Source organism: Octodon degus, unplaced genomic scaffold (assembly GCF_000260255.1).
Source record: "Octodon degus isolate 3935 unplaced genomic scaffold, OctDeg1.0 scaffold00057, whole genome shotgun sequence".
In the NCBI taxonomy this organism is placed as follows: domain Eukaryota; kingdom Metazoa; phylum Chordata; class Mammalia; order Rodentia; family Octodontidae; genus Octodon; species Octodon degus.
Window position 1 is genome coordinate 2,479,454 of NW_004524633.1, and position 22,340 is coordinate 2,501,793.

The following is a 22,340-nucleotide window of genomic DNA, read 5'->3' on the forward strand; positions in this document are numbered from 1 at the left end:
GGGCTGGCTGGCATGTGGTGCTGGGGGATTGAACCGCGGTCCCTGATACTTTGCCAAGCTTGTTCTAAGTAGGTGCCTTAGACCACTGAGCCATCTCTCCAGCCCCTAAAACTCATTTAATAATTTGATCATTAGCTTTTGTTTGGGTAGTTGTAAGTTAAGGAGTTTTTTTCTTTTTCCCTAAAAACCATTTCATTTAAACCATTGTTTTTTCTCTTGAAAAATTAAAAGAACCTAAAAATTATTTGCCACTGTACAGTGTATATTCTCAATGTTCTCTTTTCGAGACTGAAGCTAGGAGGTTTAGAGACTCAGGTTCGATATCTGAGGCACTCTGTGCATGTGATGTTTAAAACAGTAACAAACTGTTAAAGAAGAGTGCGTGGAGCAGAGTGCGGCGCAGCATGCCTCTCAGTAACTGCTGTGCACAAAGCCTCAGTGGCCAAGGGAATCCCTGCCTTCTAGTAAGCTAGAACGCGTCCACCCTCCTCCCACTGTGCGGAGAGGGCGAGACAGACGGACACACTGCGCTGAGCGTGACGGGCGCGCGCAGGGAAGCAGGGATAAATGGCAGTTTGTGGGCAGGAGGTGTCGCGAATCAGATGCACGTTGTGCCCCCGGGGTTTAAGGTGAGCCCTCGAGCAGGGGCTCCTTTCCACTGGCATAGCGAGGAGGGTCACGTGCAGCTGAGCAACTAGGAGGGCGGGCGTAGGAGAAGGAAAGCCAGGCGCTCACCCAGAGAATGGCAGAGTCCGGATGGGCAGGCGCAGTGGACAGATGGCCGGGTTTTGTCTGCTGTCACCCGGGAACCCCTGTGGGTGGCCCAGGAGCCCCATCTCCAGTAGGCTTCCTGCGAGCTCACTCGCCATGTCAGAACCACCTTGGGAGGCGGGCACCCCCAGTGGGGCGCTCAGTGAGGTTGCCGGGTGGCTCTAGGGCCAATGTTTAGGGCCTGTGTCTGTATTTACGTTCATGTTGGGACGGCGATTTATATATTAAACACGTGGCTTCCCATTTTTATTAACAGTGTAGGGCTACTTAGGTTGGAAATGATGAGAAGGAAAATGTTTCTTAATCATAGTCTACAGAAAGCACACGCGGCGAGAATACGGAAGGTGATCTGCGTGTCTCAGGCCTGGGAGCCGCGGGGTGGGGGAAACGGTGCGGGATGGGCTGCAGTGGCCGTTGTGCAGAGGCTTGGATGCCAGACGGAAGATGTACTTTAATAATGTACTAACTTTGTTACAGTGATTTGAAATTTCAGGCATATAGAAATATAGAGAATAATATGGTAAATGTCCATGTTCTACCGCTGAGTGTAGGAAAAAAATGACATGTATAATTGAGGCAGTTCTCTCCTTGCCCTTTTTTCTTCCTCCCAGGGGTAAGGGCTCTCCTGACTTCGCAGCCTGCTCCGTGCTTTTCCTGGACAACACGTGCGCTTCGCATGCGTCTGAGCTCCTCCTCCGTGGTACCTTTACATATAGATGGGTCTCTTTCCACAGGCTTCACTTCCACAGTGACTGTGCTGCTGTCGGTACTTGCTCAGTATTTAAGTCACCAGCGCAGTCAGTTCTAGAACATACTGCTTTTCGTTTGAAGTCTGTTCTGTTGGTAGTCAGCTAGCTGTTTGAGACCCTAAAAGGTGCTTTCATTTTCAATTGCGCAGGATATTTTAAAGAATATCCCTGTGCCTACCGCTCTGTGCACATCTGACACTTTCTCTAGGTTGCAGATACTTTAGGCTGGTGTGCTGGCGTGGGGCTTGCGTGCTTTGAGGCTTGCCAGATGTTGTCAGAGACTCTCCAGAGTGACCAGAAAAGCCGCATGAGAGGTTGCAGTGCTGTATACCTTATCAGACTGCGCGTTGCCGGACTTTACACACTTCAGCCAGTCTTATGGACATAAAGTAATAACCATTTGTACTTTTTATTCATGTTTCCCTGAGTGATAGTGAGGCTGAGAATCTTACCAAGGCTTATCATCCCATTTGGTTCCTCCTTTGTGAATTTTCTGTTCGTTTCCTTCTTTTCTTCCGTAGGGCATTTACCTGGAGGAAATCTTTACAGTTTTGGATCCTACCATTTTGGTTGGTTATAAGTGTTACATATGTATTTAGCTAGGCTTCTCCCTGGAACCTGTATTGGGGGCCTTGGAGCCCCATCTCCAGAGAGCCCCCTGCCAGCTCACTCGCCACGTCAGAGAGCAGGAGGCAGGCACCCCCAGTGGGACACTCAACAAGGCTGCCAGGTGGCTCCAGGGAGAATGTTTTGATACTTATGTATTTACTTATATTCAGACTAGAACAATGATTTATGTATTAAACACGTGGCTTCTCATTTCTGCTTTCACAAACAACGAAAAGGAAAACATTTAGAACCGGCACGTGTTTAAGGAAAGCAGTAGCTTTTTTCTCTCCCTGCCTAGAACAGCAGTCGCACGGTTGCTTTCCCGTCATCTATCAGAGTCCAGCCTTCCTTCCTGGCTTCGGTGGCTCTTCTTCATGGACTGGAGGAGGCTGCCGAGGGAGAATCTGTGTGTGCGGCAGCCGTGGCTCGGGGCTGAGGGCCAGCTCCTGAGCAGGTCTGTGAGATCTACCACAGGAGGGTGGGCGCGTGGGAGAGGGGCAGTAGTTGTCTAATGTGGTACTCCCCGAGGCGACACGTGTTTGAGTCCGTTCACTCCTACAGTTACATCAGAGCTTCTTTGCCAGGTCACGAGTGAGCTGCACGCTGCTAGGTCTCTGGGCCAGGTCCTTGTTTCTGTCTCATTTATCGTAGGAAGAGCATTTAGTGCCCAGAGCTGGCTCGCACGTGCTCCCCGCTGCTCGGTAGGTGTCCTTGCGTCACCTCTCCTTCCCGGCCTCTGCATATTGAAGTGCTCTGGGACTCAGTCTTCACTTTAAACATCAGCTCCAAGCCCTCTAGAGGCCAGAGCTTAGAGTTAGCCCCAGCCTCACTTCCGTTCTAGGCTGTGTGTGCACCGCACCGTCCCTGTGGTGCACATGCAGCATCGCATCCCGGATTCTCCTGCTCAAGCCTGTCCTGCTCAGTTTTCTGTATCTCATGTGATGGCCTAAAGCCCTGTGTTTGCCCTACCTTCTTTCTAGCTCTCCTATCTCCTAATATGTTCACCTCATTATATATCCAAATATTCCTAGAGTCAGACTCCTAAAGCACCTCCCTTGGCCGTCCTGGCCCCACATCCCACCCTTACTGCGCTGTGTCCCTAATTAGTTCCCACACCCCACCCCCGATCTCTTTGCAGTTCAGCAGCCCCAGGTGATTCTTTAAAACGTAAACCAAGGCATTGTTGTATCCCAAGGCATCTGCAACCGGGTTCGTCCCAGAGTAAGTGCTCACGGTACTTACTGAATGGCTCTCTGGAGCTGGTGTGCAGTGGTGAGCAAAATAGTTATGCCCGCTGGCTTCATGAAGACAAGCTGGACACTAGACACAGAAATACTTCGCAAAAACAAGAAGTCCTGGGGCTGGAGAGATGGCTCAGTGGTCTAAAGCACCTACTTGGAACAAGCTTGGCAAAGCACAGGGACCGTGGTTCAATCCTCCAGCACCACATGCCGGCCAGCCGCGCCCCCTGGTGGGCTGAGCTGGCCACACACACACACACACACACACACACACACACACAATAAATAAATGTTAAAAAAAAAATTTTTTTTTTAAAAAAAAAGAAGTCCTGTGAAGACCAAAGCACAAATTGAGAGAAAGACATCATTTAAGTTGTGTAGTGTTTGCTTACTATTTTCCGTAAGGATCTTAGCTCTTCCATGAGACATGCCCATTTCGTCACCAGGAGAACAATGAGTCACGAGACGTGCCCATTTCATCACCAGGAGAACAATGAGTGCCCTTCCTAATATGGCAGAGTGAGTGAGCACGTTCTTGTGGCTTGCACTCTGAATGCAGGAGTCCTGCTTGGGGACAGGTAAAACCAGCAGAGTTTGGCAGGCAGGGAGAGCAGACGTTCGCGTGCAGCAGTGGGGACTCTCGCACCTCATTCAGGTGACACCTGTGGCCAGCAGGACACCAGATCTGGGAGAGCTGAGAGGTGGGAGTGCGAAGGGCAGCCGAGAGTGATGGAGTCCAACTCTGACTGGCTTTTAAGTTACTGAGCTAATGTGCTGAATGTTTGATTATGGCTATGAAGTTACCTGTTTCTCCTTTAAGTTTGTCTGTGTGCTGCCTTGCTTTATTGAGACAGGATCCCGCTGTGTAATTCAGGTTGGCCTTGAACTCACTTTAGCCAGGCTAGCCTGAAACTCAGATGTGATCTTCCTGCCTCAGCCTCCTAAGTGCTGGGTTACAGGCTTGTGCCACCACGCCTGATTTGCATGATATTTTTTGAAGCTGTATCATTACTTACACTCAACTATAGGATTGTTAGGTCTTCCTATTGAATTGAAGCTTTTTGTAATCATATGTCCCTTTATATTTATTGCCTTAAATTCTGTTTTGTTGTAACAGCTTTGTGGTTAAGAATTTGAACCCTGAGGGCTGGCCAAATAGTTCAGCAGATTAAAGTGCCTGCAGGCAGGCGCAGGGGCTGGGGGTTCAATCCCCAGGCCTGTTGTGCTGCCCCATGCCTGCCCGCCCCAGGAGGGCACAGAGACAGTTGAGACTGGGCATGGTGGCGCGCACCTGTAATCCCAGCTCTGCGGAGGCTGTAAACAGGCAGATCACTAGAAGTCCGATCTAGTAGTGAGACCCTGAACACCCTGTGGACCCTTCCCTAAACATACAAAGCAAATAATAATAATAATAATAATAATAATAATAATAATAATTTGAATCCTAAAGGACTCAGAATCCTTCGTTTTAAGTGGCAAACATCCCCCTCCTCAGTGACCTCCATTTCCTTCCTGTATTACTGTGCTGCCTTCTAGGTTCATTTTGTTTCTTTCGGAAGAATTTCCATTATTTTCTGTAGTGCTGTTTGCTGGAACAAAATTCTCTCAAGTTTTGTTTAACTTCCTTATTATTTTTCCTTCATAAAAAAAATTATAGCAGGACTGGAGATACAGCTCCATGGCAGAGTGCTTGCCTCGCATGCTTGAGGCTGTGGGCGTGGTTCTCCGTACTGCCAAGTGGTTAATTACAGCAAAAGAAAATTCAAGTAATTGCAAACTTTAGAGACAAGTTGAAAATATAGCAGATACTTTTTGCCTGACCATGTGAGAGTAAGCTGCTAACAGGGTACTCCACCTGCCCTCCATCTGCCCGGAACAGTTGGGTAGCTTGCAGGGCCCTCCAAGCCAGGGCTCATCCTGGTTGTTCTCGGCACCGAGAAAGAACCCAATTGACAGTGGGGTGGGTCCAGAACAGTCAGACATCTTTTCTTGATTTTGACCCTGGTGTTCTGACCTTGACAATTTTGAAGACCAGGAACAGTTTTTTAAATGTATTTAGTACGGGGCGTATAGGTTCTCACTGCTAGATCAGGACTCGTAATGATCCTCCTGTTTTCAGCCTCCCAAGTGCTGGGATTACAGGCGCGCGCCGCCCCGCCCAGTCCCAGTCACGGCACTGCACCCGGGGATCAAACCTGGCCAGCTGCGCTCTGCCTAGGCAGGCGCTTTGTCCACTGAGCTATCCGGCCGGCCCTTAGAACACCTTTTTTTTTTTTAACAGGCCCTGTTTGGACATTTTGTGGGTCGGGCCTCACCTCGGGCTCACTGCTGGTCTCCGCGCGCACCCTAAGTAAGACCCATCTTTAAGATGCGGTGTAAAGATAGTTTCATTTCTGTATTCCATTGGAGTTTGTCCCACCTAAGTGCTGTTTATAGAAAGACGTTGGATGTGTCTTGAATCTATCCAAAGAAATTTCGATACTCAATAAATTATAAAAGCACTGCAGTAAAACAAGAACGTCCTTGCCGTAGAGTCGGACGGCGCGCTTCTCCCGCTGGCTCAGGCCCGGGCGGGCTGGCATCCCTAGGTGCCCCAGACTCCCTGTGGCCCTAGGAGCTCGGTAAATGTTCGCGGAAAGAAAAACTGAATCCAAGAGGCCGTATTTCAAGTTTCTCTCTGAAGTGAAGGGTGCTGAGTATTTTAGAGGGTTGCTTGGTTTCTCACCCTGCGGTCATTGCTGTGTGACTGCTGCAGAGCTCCTGTCTTTATTCAGTTCTTTCAAAGAGTATCTTCGTTCCGGTGTGCAGCGGCTGCAGAGTGTTGGATGTAAAGTGGGATCTGGAAGTTAGCAGTGCCATTGAAGATGTGTTCCCTCGCGCGCGGTCCGTCTTTGCCACCGCTTTCCGCGACGCCCCTGCGCGATCAGCGGGAGCTGCAGGGTGCGCTTGCTGGCCTTCCAGCGCGCCCCCGCCCCCAGCTTGGGAATTTAGCTCGTGCCTGTTCGCCTGCTGTGTGTGTGCCTGATAGGGATTATTTTTTTAAATCTTGTTTTGTACTTTTTTTTTTTTTTTACCTGTTCCTACAACCTGATGATTGTTATGATTATTGTCCAATATTGTTGATATCTGAGACCAGGAACTTGAAAATAAAAATGTGTGTATATTGGGTAGCTAATTATGGAACGGACAGCACCGTGAGAAGGGATGGATAGCCAGGGTCCTCTGGCCACGAGAAGAACGTATATCGCAGCCACCGAGTCCCAGAGGTCTTAGAAGTTTATCAGGCTAGAGCTAACCCTTTTTGAGTCCTCTGTGTGTTCGAGTAGGTATTGTTTGAAGCACTTCGGATAGATAACTCCCTCATTTTGTCTGCACAGACCTTCTGAGGAGGTACTGCTCTATCCATTTTACAGTGAGAGATTTTACATTTAGAAAGCTCCAGTAATTTTCACTAAAAAGCCGGTAGTGGTGAGAGTCAGATCCTCAGCAACGCGGGCAGGTGTGCTGTCCAGCAGCCTCTTATTTACACATCACCCCCGACAGCTGGCTAATGCTGTGTCGGGTGGCCGCGCACTCACGGCGCCCTCTGGAAGCCTTTCTCTCCCTCAGACAGACCCTGTTATTAGAGAAAGCTTTGCTTATACCGAGTTGAAATTAGTCTCCGTCTCTCGTAGAGTAAGAGAGTAAGTCTGCTGCTGCGTCTAGGATAAACATTCCCATTTTCTCCAAAGGCACACAATTTCCCATGCCCATCACTATTTCGGTAATGTCTTTTTGAAATGCTTTAGTGTTTTTAGGCTTTTGTGATCATGGTTATATTTCCTGGAGGTGCTATGTTTTCCAAGTAAAATCTGAGGTGTATTTTTCTTTCACTTGTCTTTTTTCCTTCTGAGATTGTTTTTTGTTTTTGTATTTGTGTTTTAGGGAAGGGTCAGTCTCATTACCAGATTGTACTCATAGTGATCCACCTGTTTACAGCCTCCCAAGAGCTGGGATTACAGGCGTGTGCCCCCACGCCTAGTCTCAGTTGTGTCTCAGCATGCCCTGGGGGCGGGGCAGGCAGTGCAGGCCCAGGGATCGAACCCCTGGCCCCTGCGCCTGCTTACAGGCACTTTAATCCACTGAGCTCTTTGGCTGGCCCGTCTTTTTGGCTTTTTGAGACAGTCTCACTATGTAGTTCATGCTTTAACTCACTGTGTAGCCCAGGATGGCTTTGAACTCACAGAGATCCTGTTGCTTCAGTCCCCTGAATGCTGGGATGACAGGTGGGTACCACTATGCCTGGATTTTCTGGTTTCTTTTAAAATCTTCTGGGACTTATAGTTTGGAAGCCATGAAATGGACTTTAAAGATAAATGACTATACAGAAATATATTTAACAAATGCCAGAAGACTAATACGATAATAGTGGTAATAACAAAGCCAACACAGATGCCAAGCAATCTTCGGAGTACATTACATATCTTAACTGATTTAATCTACACAACAACTCTGATAGATACTAGCATTACTTGTCATTTTATAGCCAAGGAAAATGAGATAGTCTGATAAGTCACGAAGTTAGTAACTCCCAGCCAAGTTTTGAGCCAGGACCATCTAGTTCACAGTCCAGTGAGGGACCCTCATGTTATAATGATAAATTTGTAGGACTTTGGAGAAGGACGTAGTCACTGTGGACGTTGGGCTGGAACTTTTTATGGTTGAGCTCCCAAGTGCTCCCCAAGCCACTGTGTGCAGAAGGTGGCCAGAGTATGGGTTTAGAGCTGCTTTGCTGGTAGGAGGCGGGGCCTGGCCAGAAGAGGTGGTCCCTCGGGTCTTTACCTTCCTTTCCAGCTCCTCCCTTTGCTTTCTCTTCCTGACTGCTGCAAGAAGAGCAACGTCCTTCAGCCAGGCCCCTTGCCGTGCTGTTTGCACCTGGAGCGCACCAGCCACGCAGCACTGGAACTCACTCTAAAGGGTTAACTGAAGCACACCTCTCAGATGTTGGGTGTTCTGTCCAGTGAGGAGGACAGTAACTAGGACAGACTTTAAGGACTGAAGAGTTTGTGCAACCGGAAAGGAAGGATTAGGTGATTGGTGAGTGGCAACACTAAGGTAGAGTGTTATGGAAATGATGGCAGTAGCATGGTTGCGAGGCAGACTGCCTGCGGGAGTAGTGGCTCCGAAGCCTAGGAGGGCCTGTGCGGTCCCGCCCACCCAGGCCGCGCAGTGTTCCTCAGCTCTTTGAGTGTGCTGGCCCCTAGGGCCTTCGTGCCGGCTGGCTTCTCTACCTGGAGCCTCTCCATTCGAGACCTGGGTGGGTAGCACCTTGTGTCACTCAGGTCTCATCTGGTCTTTCTGACCGCGTGATCTGAAGAAGCCTTCCAGCCCTGTCTTCTTTTCATCGTGGTTCTTATTTCTGAATGATGTACAGATACCACTGGGGACTTGTTCAGCACCTGCCTGTGGGATTTGCCACTGTACCCCTGGCCCCATTGCAGACTGGCTCTTTAGCCCAGGCTGGTCTTCACCTTGTGATCACCTTAACTCAGCCTCTCAAGTGCTGGGTTACAGCAGTGTGGCATGAGGCTCACCCTTTTCTCTTTGCCTACAGGATCCCGGTTGTGTGGGGTAATGGAGTGCTCCCGCCTACCCTTTTATCTTGCATTGTAGCCACAGTGTGACGAAGGAAGCGTAAGTGGCTGTGTGCTGGAAGTTTTGTTCTCCTGATGGAGTGCCGTAGAGGCAGTGCTGTCACGCCTGCAGCACCTTACTCTGCCATGTATGTGGTGGGGTTTTAGCAGTCGTCTTACGATAGTAAGGGGAAGACAAAGAGATTGTATTGACTGTTCTGTTGATACTAGTAGCATGTCAGACTTCATCATGGGTTAAAATTCTGTTTCTTAAAAACACTGTGAATTGTTTTGTGTGTTCGGCTGGTGCCGCAGACCACTACTAATTAATATAAACGATGTCAGTGTTGATAGAAGGAGATTGCTGTGTGAGGGAGCTAATTTGGGGAGGAGGATATGCCAATTCTGCTTTGATCTCATCAGTTGGAACTGCTGTAACATTTGACCTATAAATTGTCAAGATTGAGTAGTGAGGAGGTAGAGGGGTGAGCATCACTCACACACTCAGTGTGCACTGCTCCCCGCGTGAGCCCCTGATGCAGGCGTGCGTTTCCTTGTGTACTTTGACGCTGCATACTGTGTTGTGCTTTTACTTGTGGCTGAGTAGGGTCGTGTACACAAGATTATGCACACACCCTTGAAACAGTTGGAGGGTTTCCGGCTGCTGACTTGATCCTCACCTTCCGGGCTGACCGTAGGCCTGGCCTTTGCATGGGCTGTACGTCCAGCACAGCGAGTATAGATGGCGTGGGTGCAGGCTGCTCCCCAGTGGGTGTGACTTCACAGGCATGGTGGCAGACTGGTAGGGAAGGCTGGGGTTGGGGAGAAGAGGTCAGCTTTCAATTCTGTTTCTATTCTTACGCAACTTTTAGCTTTGTGATGGAATCAGTTGCCTAACTTCTGTCCTCCAGCTTTTTCCTTCATCAATTCTGAACGCTGCCAACTCAGGACATAGGAAAGTGTGATAAAGTGTTGGATCTCCTGAGAAGAAATCTCTGACTTCCTTTTGATAATAAAGCCGCGTCGGCACCCTGAGCTGTGGCTTTAGAACAGCGAGGGGCGGACTTGCTGCCTGTAGCGTGTGGGGCAGGCAGTGCCCGGCCTCTGTGGGTGGGCAGAGCTTGTGCAGAGCCCTGGTCTTGGGAGGGTGTGGGGCCCTGGGCTCCCCCCAGCACCCAGCATGACAAAAGAGAAGAATAAATGCTTCTGAGAACAACTATTTGATAGTAAATTTAGTTATCTTGAACTTTTAAAAAAGTGTATTTTCCTAACTTACATAAAAAAATACATTTCAAAAGATTTAGGAATTAAGAATGTAAGAACAACTTACACCACTTAATCTTCATTTAGAGGTAACTGTTAATGTTTTGCTATATTTCCTTCCGTTCTTTTTAACATACATATTTAAATTTTAATAACATTGAGATTAAGCATTATACTCATTTATGTCCTTTTTCTTTTATAATTATGTATTCAACATTTCTTCAGTTATTAAATAATTTGTATTATCTTTTTCTTTATAGTGCCTTAATTGGTTATATTCCATGTCACATAGGTAACCTAATTTAGAATCTTTTGTATGTATATTGCCCATTTTACAAAATTAAGATTTTGATATTGTAGCCATTGTTGTAATACTAAAAATGCACTGAAACCTTCAGTTTTTGTAATTTTTCAGGTTCAAACTTCAAATCAGTGGTTTTTTAAAAAGTGTGAAAACACATTCATGATATGACACTCAGCTATAAAAAGTACTTGGAAGTCATGCTGAAAGTCATCGGAATCTCATCTTGCAGTAATTCTCTGTCCATTTGTTTCTCTGTTATTGCTGCTGCTGCTGCTGCTGCTGCTGCTGCTGCTTTTAGGTCAGCTTTAACAACCACACTGTTATTTGAATCCTTTGATTCTGAAATTTTCCATTTAAAAAAGGAGTGAATTAGTGAAGTCTTCTGTAGAATTTCCATTTTTATTTGTCTTAAAATCGCATCTTCTTTGCCATGTCATGGTTATGTGCTAATAATACATTCAACTATCCATTAATATGCTTCTAAAATATTTTAATTTTTAGAATGCTAAAGTTCACAGAAAATTGAGCAGCAGCCGCATTCCCGCGTGCTTCCTCCGCTTCCGTCAGTGTTGCTGAGCAGAGCCCACCTTCGTCTCCCGCAGAGCGCACGCGTGGCAGTGGCGTTGCCCGCAGCCCGCAGTGTACGTTGGGGTTCACCCTGCGTGTGGAGACGTGCACTCTGCATACAGCACCATGCAGAAAAGTTTCTGTGTCTGTTGTTGTCTTGATAGCTCATTTTTTTTCCAGCACAGAATAATGTTTAATTATTTGACTATACCAGTTTACCTTTAAAGTATTTTATGCTCAGAAAAATTGGAAAAAGAATAATTCTTGTAGTGTGGCTACATAAGGAAGCCTACGTCATAAGACATTTTAGAATGTGGGTGCATTTTAAAGGGTGAGGATTTCCTTTCTGACCCTTTCCCCTGGGGACACAGAGTGGATTCTTGTATTGATAGGCAGGGTAATCCTGTACTAATAAAACCAAATGACTGTCTGGTCTTGAAGGAAGGGTGAAGAGGTGATACGCTAGCTCTGCTGTGCTGATGTGAAAGTGGTAGCGTGTGGACACCTGTTAGATGCTGGGTTTTACAGGTGACATTAAGAGAATGTAAAAGACAGGCAGTACTCCAGCTTTGGCCCAGCGAAAGATGAACCCGGTGCCCCCCTTTTTTGTAAGATGCGATAAAGCAGAGCATGTATGCACTGGAAGCATGACACGGAACTGTAAGGTTTGGCTTTCATCACTTGTACTGTTTTAAGTACTTGATTGTTTTTAAAGAGTTCCTTTCCATGAAACTATGTGTTTTATAGTGAATGTGTCACTGAACTGTTTTTAGTCCAACATTGCTTCTTTATGCCAGGCCTACCTAGGTATTTTAGCTATATTTTAAGAGAATCTGTAAATGTAAAATATAAGAATTTGGGGGCCAGGGAGATAGCTCAGTAGAATGAGCGCTTGCCTGGCTAGTGCAAGGGCCTGAGTTTAATCCCCAGTACCACCAAAAAAAAAAAGAAGAAAAAAGAAAAGAAAGAATTTGATGATCCTTCAGTTGAACGTTGACATTTGGAAGCACTTAGTTTTATCCCTGAGATTACCATTTAAAAAAAAATTATGTTTAGCTAATTAATGGTGCATATAAGTACTGTTGATATTTTTTAGCATGTAAAAACTCACACAGACTTTTCAGAATGCGTCTGTATGGTCCTGATCGCCAATAGAAAAGTTTTTTTTCTGTCAAACATCATTCATAGTTTTTCAAATTAACTTTTTTTTATTTTTTTAAAATTAATTTTATTTATTTATTTGTGTGTGTGTGTGTGTGTGTGTGTGTGTGTGTGTGGCCAGCTCAGCCCACCAGGGGGCGGGGCTGGCTGGCATGTGGTGCTGGGGGATTGAACCGCGGTCCCTGAGCTTTGCTAAGCTTGTTCTAAGTAGGTGCTTTAGACCACTGAGCCATCTCACCAGCCCCTCAAATTAACTTTTAATGAAAATTTAAAACTAACAGTTGACTTAGCATAAAGACTCAGAGTTGCTTAGAGTGGTTCTGAGCCCCCAGCTTACAGGCTGCGCAGGCTGTGGGTAGCCCACTCCATGCAATTCTGAGTGTGTCTGCTTTTCTTACAGGCGGCACCTCTAGGTGCTAACCCTTCCCACAGGCCGAGCCTGCTGCATGCGCACGACCGCGCCGCCTGGTGGCTTGTGCTGCTCACTGGCCGTACAAGTAGGTCTGACCATGTGCATAGGTCATTTCACTAGTACAGACTAATAAAGGACTGCCCAGCGGACAGTCACTTGTGCACTGTTGGTGGTTCGAGGCGCCTGGCAGTAAGACCGATGGGTCAGGGCTCGGCGTGAGGGTGTGAGCGCGTGCGGCAGGAGCACTGCTGCACAGGAGCAGGCTGGCTGTGTGCTCACTAGGTTACTGCAGAGATAGTTCCGTCGAATGGGGATCTCTGAAAAGACGTGCTTTTAAAAGTAACTCTGTATTATCACTTTTGGTCTTTTTAACAATTCTCTGTGGTAGGGGAATCGACATCTTCTGCCCTCTTTTATAGATTTTTTTTTTTGTGAAACTGGGGATTGAACTCAGGCCCTTGCATTGTCAGGGAAGCATTATTCTACTGAGCCATCTCCTGGACCCTCCTCTTTTATAGATGATAGAGTGATTCGCCCACAGTCCCATGGAGATAAGCTTTCGTGGAACGGAGACGAGTGGATCTTCGCACGTCTGTGGAGCTTCCTGTCTCTGTGCTAGGCTGACAGACTCCTGCATAGTATTTCTCATGGTGGGCGACACCATTCTGTGGAGTGTGTGTTACTAACAGAACACATCACAGCTGACTCTTGAGTCTGTGCCTTCAAGCTAATGTGTCTAGAAGACTTCTTTGGGAGGCTCGGGCAGGGCGTGAGTGTAACTTTCGATGGTCTAGTCCTCCTAGAGAACCGTGCAGCTCCTGTAGACGAGCTGTGTAGTGCCGATAACGGGCTAAGCACTGCATGCGTGTGACCAGGAGAAGCTAACACGAGAACGGAGGCGAAAACGTCCGATGCTCTCGCGCCATCCTTGTGTCCTTGTGTCCACTGGATTCTGTCCTTTCTCTTACAGATGCTGAAAATGTCATCTAAGGAGAAATATCCCTTGTTTACTTTCGTACATGGACACTCCAGAGACTATGATTTTGCATCTACTACAGCCAACGAAGAGGACTTCTTCTCACAGGATGAAGAGAGAAGATTAAAAAGATTCAGCACAGAGGAGTTCGTTCTGCTATAGGGACGGTCACTTGCTGAGAACTCATTTGACAGGAAAGTGAAGAGTAACAAGGACATTCAAAGCTGCTTTCACTAATAGACAAATATTATACATTCTCTTAAAAAATTTTGGAAATACATGAGTTTAAAGATAGTTTTCTGAAGTAACTGAGTGACTCCTGTGCTCTAATAACTGCGAGGTGACTCTGGCTGCATCCGTGTCCCCGAGGCCCGCTGCTGCGCCTCTTCCTGACTGCGAGCCCGCAGCCCCGCAGCTCTGAGCCTCCCACCTGTGTGGCCCGAAGGCTGCGATTGCCAGGCGCTTGCAAGCCTCGGTGTCTGTCATGAGCAGGAGGGCAGAGCAGGAGTCTTCAGTGGTCCACGGCGCCCTGCTCTCCATGGAGCTGGAGGGCTCTTTGGACGTGTCTTAACAAATAGTACAGTCCTTGATAGCTGTGACGTGCATATAATTACATAAGCAGAATTTTCGCGCTAAGGTGATCCTTAACAATACGACTTTATAATGGCTCCTTGTTGTGCTGCAGGAACGCGATCCATGAGGAGTAAACGTGAAGCGTTAGCTTTTCCACAGAGGTGAAGGTCATGCTGTTAAGAGTACCTACATCCATTCAGATCAGATAAACGAAATATAAAATGGTAGTAGTGTTATTTTCTATCTCAAAGTTGGAATTTTAGGGGTCGGGGAGATGGCTCAGTGGAATAAGCGCTTCCCTGGCAAGCGCAAGGGCCTGCGTTCAATGCCCAGTTCCGCAAAAAAAAAAAAAAAAAAAAAAGGAATTTTAGGAAAATTCTGCTTAGGTGGTTTTTAAATCTGCAAATAAATACCAAAGAAAACATTGGTAGATTCTCCTCTGATTCTGGGTAAAGCAGAGTACTAATGTTTAGAAGCTGAGGCCATTTACAAGGTAAATCTGCCTTATGTGTGTTATGCGCTACTTAAAGGCAAATTTGTGATGTAAAATATCAATTATTATTGAGCCAGGATTATAAAATAAACACCTGAATAAAGACATGTGAACCTAAAATGCCTTTGGGTTTTAATGTTGGGATTATTGTAATCCTTTCATTTGAAAAATCATTGTATCCAGTGAGCTCTATTTATTTATAATGAAAGCAAATAATGTTGCTGTGAAAGCAAAATATTAGCTTATATTATAGAGTTCTGTGTTTAGGTGACTCATGATAAAGGCAAAGTTTCACGCCGTCTGAAGTCATTGATCTTTTCTCAGAAGAGCCTGTGTCTTGGAGCCGCTTGTGGAGCGCAGCGGAAAGCAGGCTGGCCGCTTAGTGTGTCTGAGGAGAGAAACAGCGTCATGTTGCGGTGAGGATGGTGTGCGGAACAGAAACAGTCTGAAATGTAGAAGTGTCCCTTCCGCTAGATGAAACCTGGACAGATGCAGTCCAGCACCACCCTAGAACGCGAAAGCAGAAGAGCAACGAGAAGCTGGTGATCCCCTGGGGTTCACGCGCCCGCGCCTCTTGTCTGGGCGCGGGGGTTACTGTTTCTGCGCAGCCCTTGCAGGGTTCAGCCTTAGGCACAGCAAGCTGCAGATGGGTCTGAGCTGATTGTCAGTGCTCTCTGACGAGGACCGTATGAAAGCCGAGCATTGCTTTAGAACAAGGAGAGCTTGGTATTTCCCCAGCTTAGGGATCATTTTTAAGTGGAATTTTGGAACGAAACAGAATTGTATGTGAACACAGATAAGGCAAGAGGAGGCAGAGCTTCCTTTGCATTGAGTTGCATTGCAAATACTGCACTTAGAATATCGAACAAACAAAATACATTGCGGTATTATAGCCAACCACGTGACTGGGAGTAAATAGAACCCCAGATCATTAGCATAATAGTAAGTGGGTGGAAAAAAAAGTTGTATGACAGTATGCATGAGTGAATGAATGTATAAATGAAAATGGAGAGTGTCTGCCAGATCTGGTGATGCGTGCTCATAATTCCAGCTATTTGAAAGCCTGCAGTAGGAGGTTCCAATGCTGGGGCCATTCTGGGCAGCGCAGGGAGTCCCTGTCTCACAATCTGAGAAAGAGCAAGGTTGTAGCTCGGCACTAGAGCACTTGCTAAGTATGTATGAGGGCCAGGGTTCAATCCCCAGAACTGGAAAAAGATTGAGAAAGGCCGGTGTGTTTATTTTGCTTGCTTGCTAATTCAGTGTCATTTGAGGTGGCCAAGAGTTAGGCAACAAAACTATCCCACTAGACTTAGAATAAAAATACGATGCAGCCTGGTTTTAGACTTTGTTTCAAACCCAGATTTCATTTGGAATTCAGACAGGCGCTGAACTCAGTCTCTGTGGCTTATGCTTGGCCTTAAGGCTAGAAAGGGCTGTCAGACAGGAGGAGGTCCTCTTAGAATGGTGATGGGGGAGGGCACCCTCCATGTGGGCCTCTCTAAGACCCTGGATTTTGCCATTAACATTTTAGAAGTGAGTTTTAGAAATTCTTGATACTGCTTTTTGGTAGTGAAGGTTTCTCTTGTCTCTTTCCCGTAAGATTTGACACTTTGAATACTTTTTTTGTCAGTATATTAGTAACTGGCAGGCAGTCTTGAAAGTCATCATATGTTGAATGAGTGAGTGAAAAGGTATATCCAAAGTGTAAGTATATCCAAAAAAGCCCCCGAGGTATTCATTTTCTGCTTTTATATTAAACTAAATCCATTAGATCTGTATAGTGACAAGACAACTTTATTGGATTAAAAATGTGGGTTGCTTTTTTTTTTTTTGCAAAACCCGGGATTGAACTCAGGCCCTTGATCTTGCCAGGCAAGCGCTTAGTCTACCGAGCTATCTCCCTGGCCCCCTGTAGGTTGTTTTTATGTCTTGTTAACCTTAGGATATAACATTACACAGTGGCAAACACACCTGAAAGTATACATGTTAATTCGAACTTGGTTCCAGAGGAACTATAGAAAAAGAATAGCAAAAATGACTTACCTGTATATTGTATCCAGCTTTTGCCCAGAAATCTCTGCTTTTCCAGGCAATCTCTAGTTACCATCTATTATTTCATGCAAAAAAACATTTTCTTCCTGGTCAAATCATATCAAGCCAGCCATTTTTTCTCTAGTTTCTTTTTACTAGGAAAAAGTTGCATTTTTAGGGTTGATCACAGATCATCCTCAATGTCTTAGATATCTTCTTGCCACATATTCATGTACAGTATAAGCATAAGAAAACTGTAAAGCATTTTCCAAAAACAGGAAACAAGAGGAAGGGTACATAATAAAAATAATTTATGTTTGCGTTAAACCACTGTGTGAATGAATGTTGAAGTAGACTTAAGGTGAGAGAGAAATAATTAAAATACATCAGTAGTGACATAAAGCCAAGATAGCTATAACCTTTGATAGAGGAAATTTCATGGAAAGATAAGGTCTTGTTATTTTCTATAAAAGGGGCAAATATCTTCCCAATTTTTTAAAAGAATAAATATTGTTACAGCCTCAATCTCATCACTGAGTCATAATTCACTAGTGCTACTCACATGAGCATTTACACCGAGGAGTGTGAGATACTGAATGGAAAAGGTGAAACGTCAGACCAGGAAAAATTGGAAGCATCCTATTGATTCTAAAATATGAATTTTATGTCACTTTGTAGTTTGAGTCTTAAGTCAGTTTAAGAATCTTAAGAATTTTTCTGTGGCTTCCTAGTTATTGAAAGACTTCCTCCTTGCCTATAAACTTTGAAAAATATTGCGTTTGGAGCTGGTGCAGCAGACAGTCTTGAACAGCTCCCTCTCATCCTTTTTATAATCCCGATGTTATTGGTGGTGAGCAATGGCCCAAAGCAGTCACAACTGCAGTTATAAAATTTCACTTACTCTCCCACAATGATAAGAAAAATATGTTAAATGTAGAGAATGCATGTTTGTTATTAGGTAGAAAAATTACTTTTTTATTCTTACCATGCTACCCTCTAAGCAATCCCTACAGAAATTTAGAAACTGAGACTTCTGAGAATGTCATCCGAGAGCAAGTCATAAAACGTATTTTGAGAATTATTGTTCAAATTATTCAGGATTAAGTTAATTACAAGTATGATAAATACATACTAAGTTAATGAAAAGTGAAAGATCATGGATTTAAAAATCGTTTAAAACAGAAAACATAAAGTTGGAAATTGAGTAGAAGTCTGAAAAAAAAAGATGGAAAAATTCTTGACAGCGAGGGTCACGTGTCCAGGCCAATCCACATTGCGGGCAGACTCATAAAGTTGCACGAATTTAAAAACCTTGCAGACTGGAGTACTTTTAGCTTGGATGTAGGCACAGGAGGGGCATGAGTGTTGGCTGCCGACCTGCAGGGGGCTCCAGTGGATGTGGGGTGAGTGTTTCTCCCCTCTGGGTGAGCTGCATGGCTACTCTCTGTTAACACTGACACACTGCTTCCGTTATACTCAGTACTGTTGTGATCGGTTCACTTGTACTACAATATAGCTCATGAATTTAAGATTGGGAGCAACAAGACAATTAACATGGGCTTGGGACTGGGATGTTCACATAACGTCAGGTTAGGATAGTTCAGAGTCAACAGGCTGGTTGGAGTAGAGGGTTTTCATGGAGAGATACTCAGGTATATTTAAATTATTTTCAAAATAGATATATTAGAAAACAATTCAATGATACTTTTGATACTTGAACATATTAATTTCATTTTTCCATAGTTCCTTCTACGCTAGTTCAGGTTATGTTATTCCTTATAGTGTGGGCTCCTGCATGACTGTTTCCCATTTGGTGAAGGAGCTCTCACTCGTGAAGTCTCTGATATTTTGATTCAGCAAGGCATTGTTCTATGCCTCCTGCTCGCATAACCTGTGGTAGGTTCCCAGACCCAACCCCCATGCTTTGCTAGTTTTATAGCCACTGGCCCTTGTCCAAACCTAGGGATATTCTTCTTGTTGTATGTAGTTTGTTCTTGTAAATACTTGAGACAGTTGAATGTAAAGGAACTTTAAGGAGCAACTCCCTTTCCCAGGGAGTATCAAGCAGTATTGTAGCCAGGGATACAGCTCAGTGGCGTAAGCCCCTACCTGGCAATGCAAGGTCCTGAGTTCGGCCCTTAGACACACACATGCGCACACGTGCACACATGCACGTGCAACACGCACACACACACTGTAAAAATATTAAAAGCCTATCTTTAATCAGATAGTCTTGGAATGACTGTGATGACACAGCTCCAGCGTGTGATGGACGCTCTTTCTGTTGTTCTTTGTAGTGGGCATGTAGTTGACAGACGGCAACCTGACTCTAGTAGAGCCATCTGTGCTTTGCACTATGGCTCCTGGTTAGTTTTATTTGTATGTTAAGTTTAGTAGACCTACATTTCTTACCACCAGTTTCATCACTTTCCTTTTCTTGTTTTCTCAACGTATTTGTAAAATAAGTGGTAATAAAAAGTCCAGGAATTTTATAAGCTGCTGTTTGGTGTAGGGGTGTTGATTACATATATGTAATACCTTTATAAGGCCAAGATAACATCTTTGTATTGTAGTCATCTGTTAGCTTTGTATTATTGTAACAAGATCTCTGCAATAATCAACTTTAAAAAGGTGGAAGTTCTGTGGATGCCCTAGCCTGCGGTCTACCGGCCCTACTGCTGGGGGCCTGCAGTGAGGCGGGTGGCAGGGCACAGCGGAGGGAACTGCCATGTGTGGAAGGCAGAAAGCAGAAGCGGAGGGTGAGCTCTGGGCCCCTCAAGGCCGCACTCCTGGTCACTGGCTTCCTGCCCTGGGGCCCACCTCTGGGGGACCAGTCCAGGCCATGGGGTAGCTCCAGTGGCATAAGCACCTACCTGGCAAATGCAAGGTCCTGAGTTCGATCCCTACACACACACACACACACACACACACACACACACACTATTTTTACAAAAGTATTGTAAAAATATTTAAATAGGTTTACTGGGGCATGATGCACATTAGGCGGTCCCCTTCTAAAGTATACAACCCACCGGAGCTTAGTACAGTCATAGAGTTGTAAGGTGGTTGCCACTGTGAAATTCCAGGTGAGTTTCATTGCTGAAAAGAACCCCGTACCATTGCCTGGCCCCTCCACTGCCCACTCCCAGGCGGCTGCTGCTCTGTGTTTGCCTATCCTCGATGCTTCTTCTGAATGAGATCATGCAATATACAGCCTTTTGTGTCTGACACCTTTCACTTAGGATGGGTTTTTCACTTCGTCCACTCTGTAACGTGTACCAGCGCTTCCTTTTTTGTATGATCCAATTTCCTTTAGATGGGCAGGCTACATGTTGTTATTCTTCACTTGGTGGCCATTTGAGTTGCTTCCACTGTTTTGGCAGTTATGAATAGCGCTTCGTGCAGGCTCACACACCTGAGTGCACACTTACGTGTGGTATTGTGTGCTTCTGTGCTCCCGGGGATATGTGCGGGAGCTGGACGTGTTAATCCTGCGGGGACTCCCCTTGCAGATCTACCAAAGTCTGCCAGAGGGACTGCTCTACCTTATAACCTGATCCACGCAGTCTGAGGGTCTCTGCCTTTCTGCTTTCTCATTAATTCTGTCAGCCATCAGAGTGCATGTGGAGTACTTTGCTCTGGCTTTCATTTTCCTAGTCACTAATGATGTTAGTGCACACTTCAAACTTGGGCAATATATGTTACTGAGTTGTAATTACTCTGTGTATGTTCTGGATAGAACATTTAGCTCCTCCTTTTAGATGTTTTGTTCATTTTGAGTTGCTTTTTGCTTATGTAAGGTAGTATATGTATACTTTTGTGTGTGGATATCCAGTAGTTTGAGCATCATTTGTTGAAAAGATTCTTTCCTTCTGTTGATGGTTGCCACTGTTGACAATAAAGCATAAGGACTTTGTTCTGGGCTTTAAATTCAGCTTTCCCCTTCCCTCCCCATCCTTGCCCCTCCCCCAGCATGTGCACACACCATTGTGCACATGTAATTGAGGTAGCCCAGCCCTAGCCCCTGCCCCTTGGTTCTGTCCCACTCACCTGTCCTTGTGCCAATAACATGTCTTCATTATTGTGACACTTCTTATTTTTTTATTTTTTTAATGCATTTAGGACAGGGTCTAGAGGGTCTCACTACGCAGAGCGGACTGCAGTGATCCTCCTGTTTTCAGCCTCCCAAGTGCTGGCACACACCATCACATGCGCATCTAGCGCCCCCTGGCGGGGGGCTGGCGCAGCATCCTGGGAATCGAATCCTGTTCCTCGCGCCTGCCTCAGCAGGTGCTTTAATCTATTAAGTTTTTTGGCTGGCTCTACTGTGGCATTTTAGTAAAATTTCAAATTGGAAAGTTTAAGTCCTCTGATTTTGTTGTTGTTTTCCAAGATTGCTTTGGCAATTCTGAATTTCTCTCATAGGAATTTTAGGATTTTGTCAGTTTCACCCAATTTTTCCTCATTTGTTTTCAGTCTTCAATTTTAAAACATGAAGTCTTATTGAATTTTGTATAGCGTCAAGTTGGCGATGCCAAAACACTGGTGACACATGTTTAGAAAGTAGATCAGGTAAAATACAGCCCTTTACTGTGATCACACCGCACCAGACTGGTGGATGCCGGTGGAATTTGCTGCACCACACCGTGGGCCAGCGCGAGGCCTTCAGTCACTCTGTGCCACTAGTCTGGGAAGACTGGAGATCCCGTATTTAGGGAAAGCAGCTGTTTAATTTCTTTATCAAACTTCCTGTGTCCTGCGGCGGTGGTGGTGGTGTGAACTGGTTAGACTGTGGGGCCAGCCTGGCTCAGCTCAGCTGTGACTTATCTCTAGATATCAGTGTAGCCTTGAGCAGCGTAACATCTCCTAAGTGGGGCCAGAAGTACTCACCGTCGGTCATGGCGTAGGGCTGTCACGAGGGTTATTCCATGGAACGGCTGCAAGACACACAAGTGCGTGGCACCCAGTAAGCACTCAGTAGCAGCCGGTCTTCGAAAGTCTTGTCACTTTTATTCACGTCTGTCCAAAGATTTGAAAAGGCCTTAAAGAAAAGGCCCTAAAACCATTTCGTTCTATTTTTTGAACTGGTACAGAGCACGTCGTTTAACAGCCTCCCTGTTCAATGGCTGTGTGGACGTAGCCCTGTCTTCTGCGGGGCGCAGCTCTGTGCATCTTGTTTATAGAGTCTCATGTCCTTTTGTGGTGAGCGCCTTGTTTCTACAGCACTGTAATTTTTGCTGATCATACCACGCAGTGCAGTACAGGAAGTTGTGTGCTGTTGCACGTCACGGCCTTGCATGGCAGAGCTTTGCAAATGAAAGCAAAGTCATCCGCTTGGCGTGTCCTCTGACCTTTGCTTTGTGCTGAGCATTGTAGCGTACGTGCTACACGCAGCTCATTTAGCCACTGAATCACTTGTGGACCTCGTTGCAGGAACAGTGAAACTCAGAGTAGTGTCAGGAGAAGAACTAAGCAAGCCAAGTGAGCCTCTTAGTTCCATTCCACTACTGAATGTCCCTTAAGACTTCACAGAATACACCGAGGCTTTCAAAATGACATCACCTCTGTTGGGGAGCTC

At 45.7% G+C, this 22,340-nt stretch overlaps 1 protein-coding gene across 12 annotated transcripts in view; it reads left to right on the forward strand.

Annotated features, from left to right (window-relative positions):
- Nucleotides 1-14,839, forward strand: part of Atg4c (autophagy related 4C cysteine peptidase) — a 68,615-nt gene extending 53,776 nt beyond the window's left edge. For all 12 annotated transcript variants that reach the window (XM_023718323.1, XM_023718326.1, XM_023718327.1 and 9 more), the window contains one exon: nucleotides 13,660-14,839. In XM_023718323.1, coding sequence (XP_023574091.1) covers nucleotides 13,660-13,827 — 168 coding nt within the window. In that variant the 3' untranslated portion in view covers nucleotides 13,828-14,839. The remainder of the gene's footprint in view (nucleotides 1-13,659) is intronic.
- The last annotated feature ends 7,501 nt before the right edge of the window (nucleotides 14,840-22,340 follow it).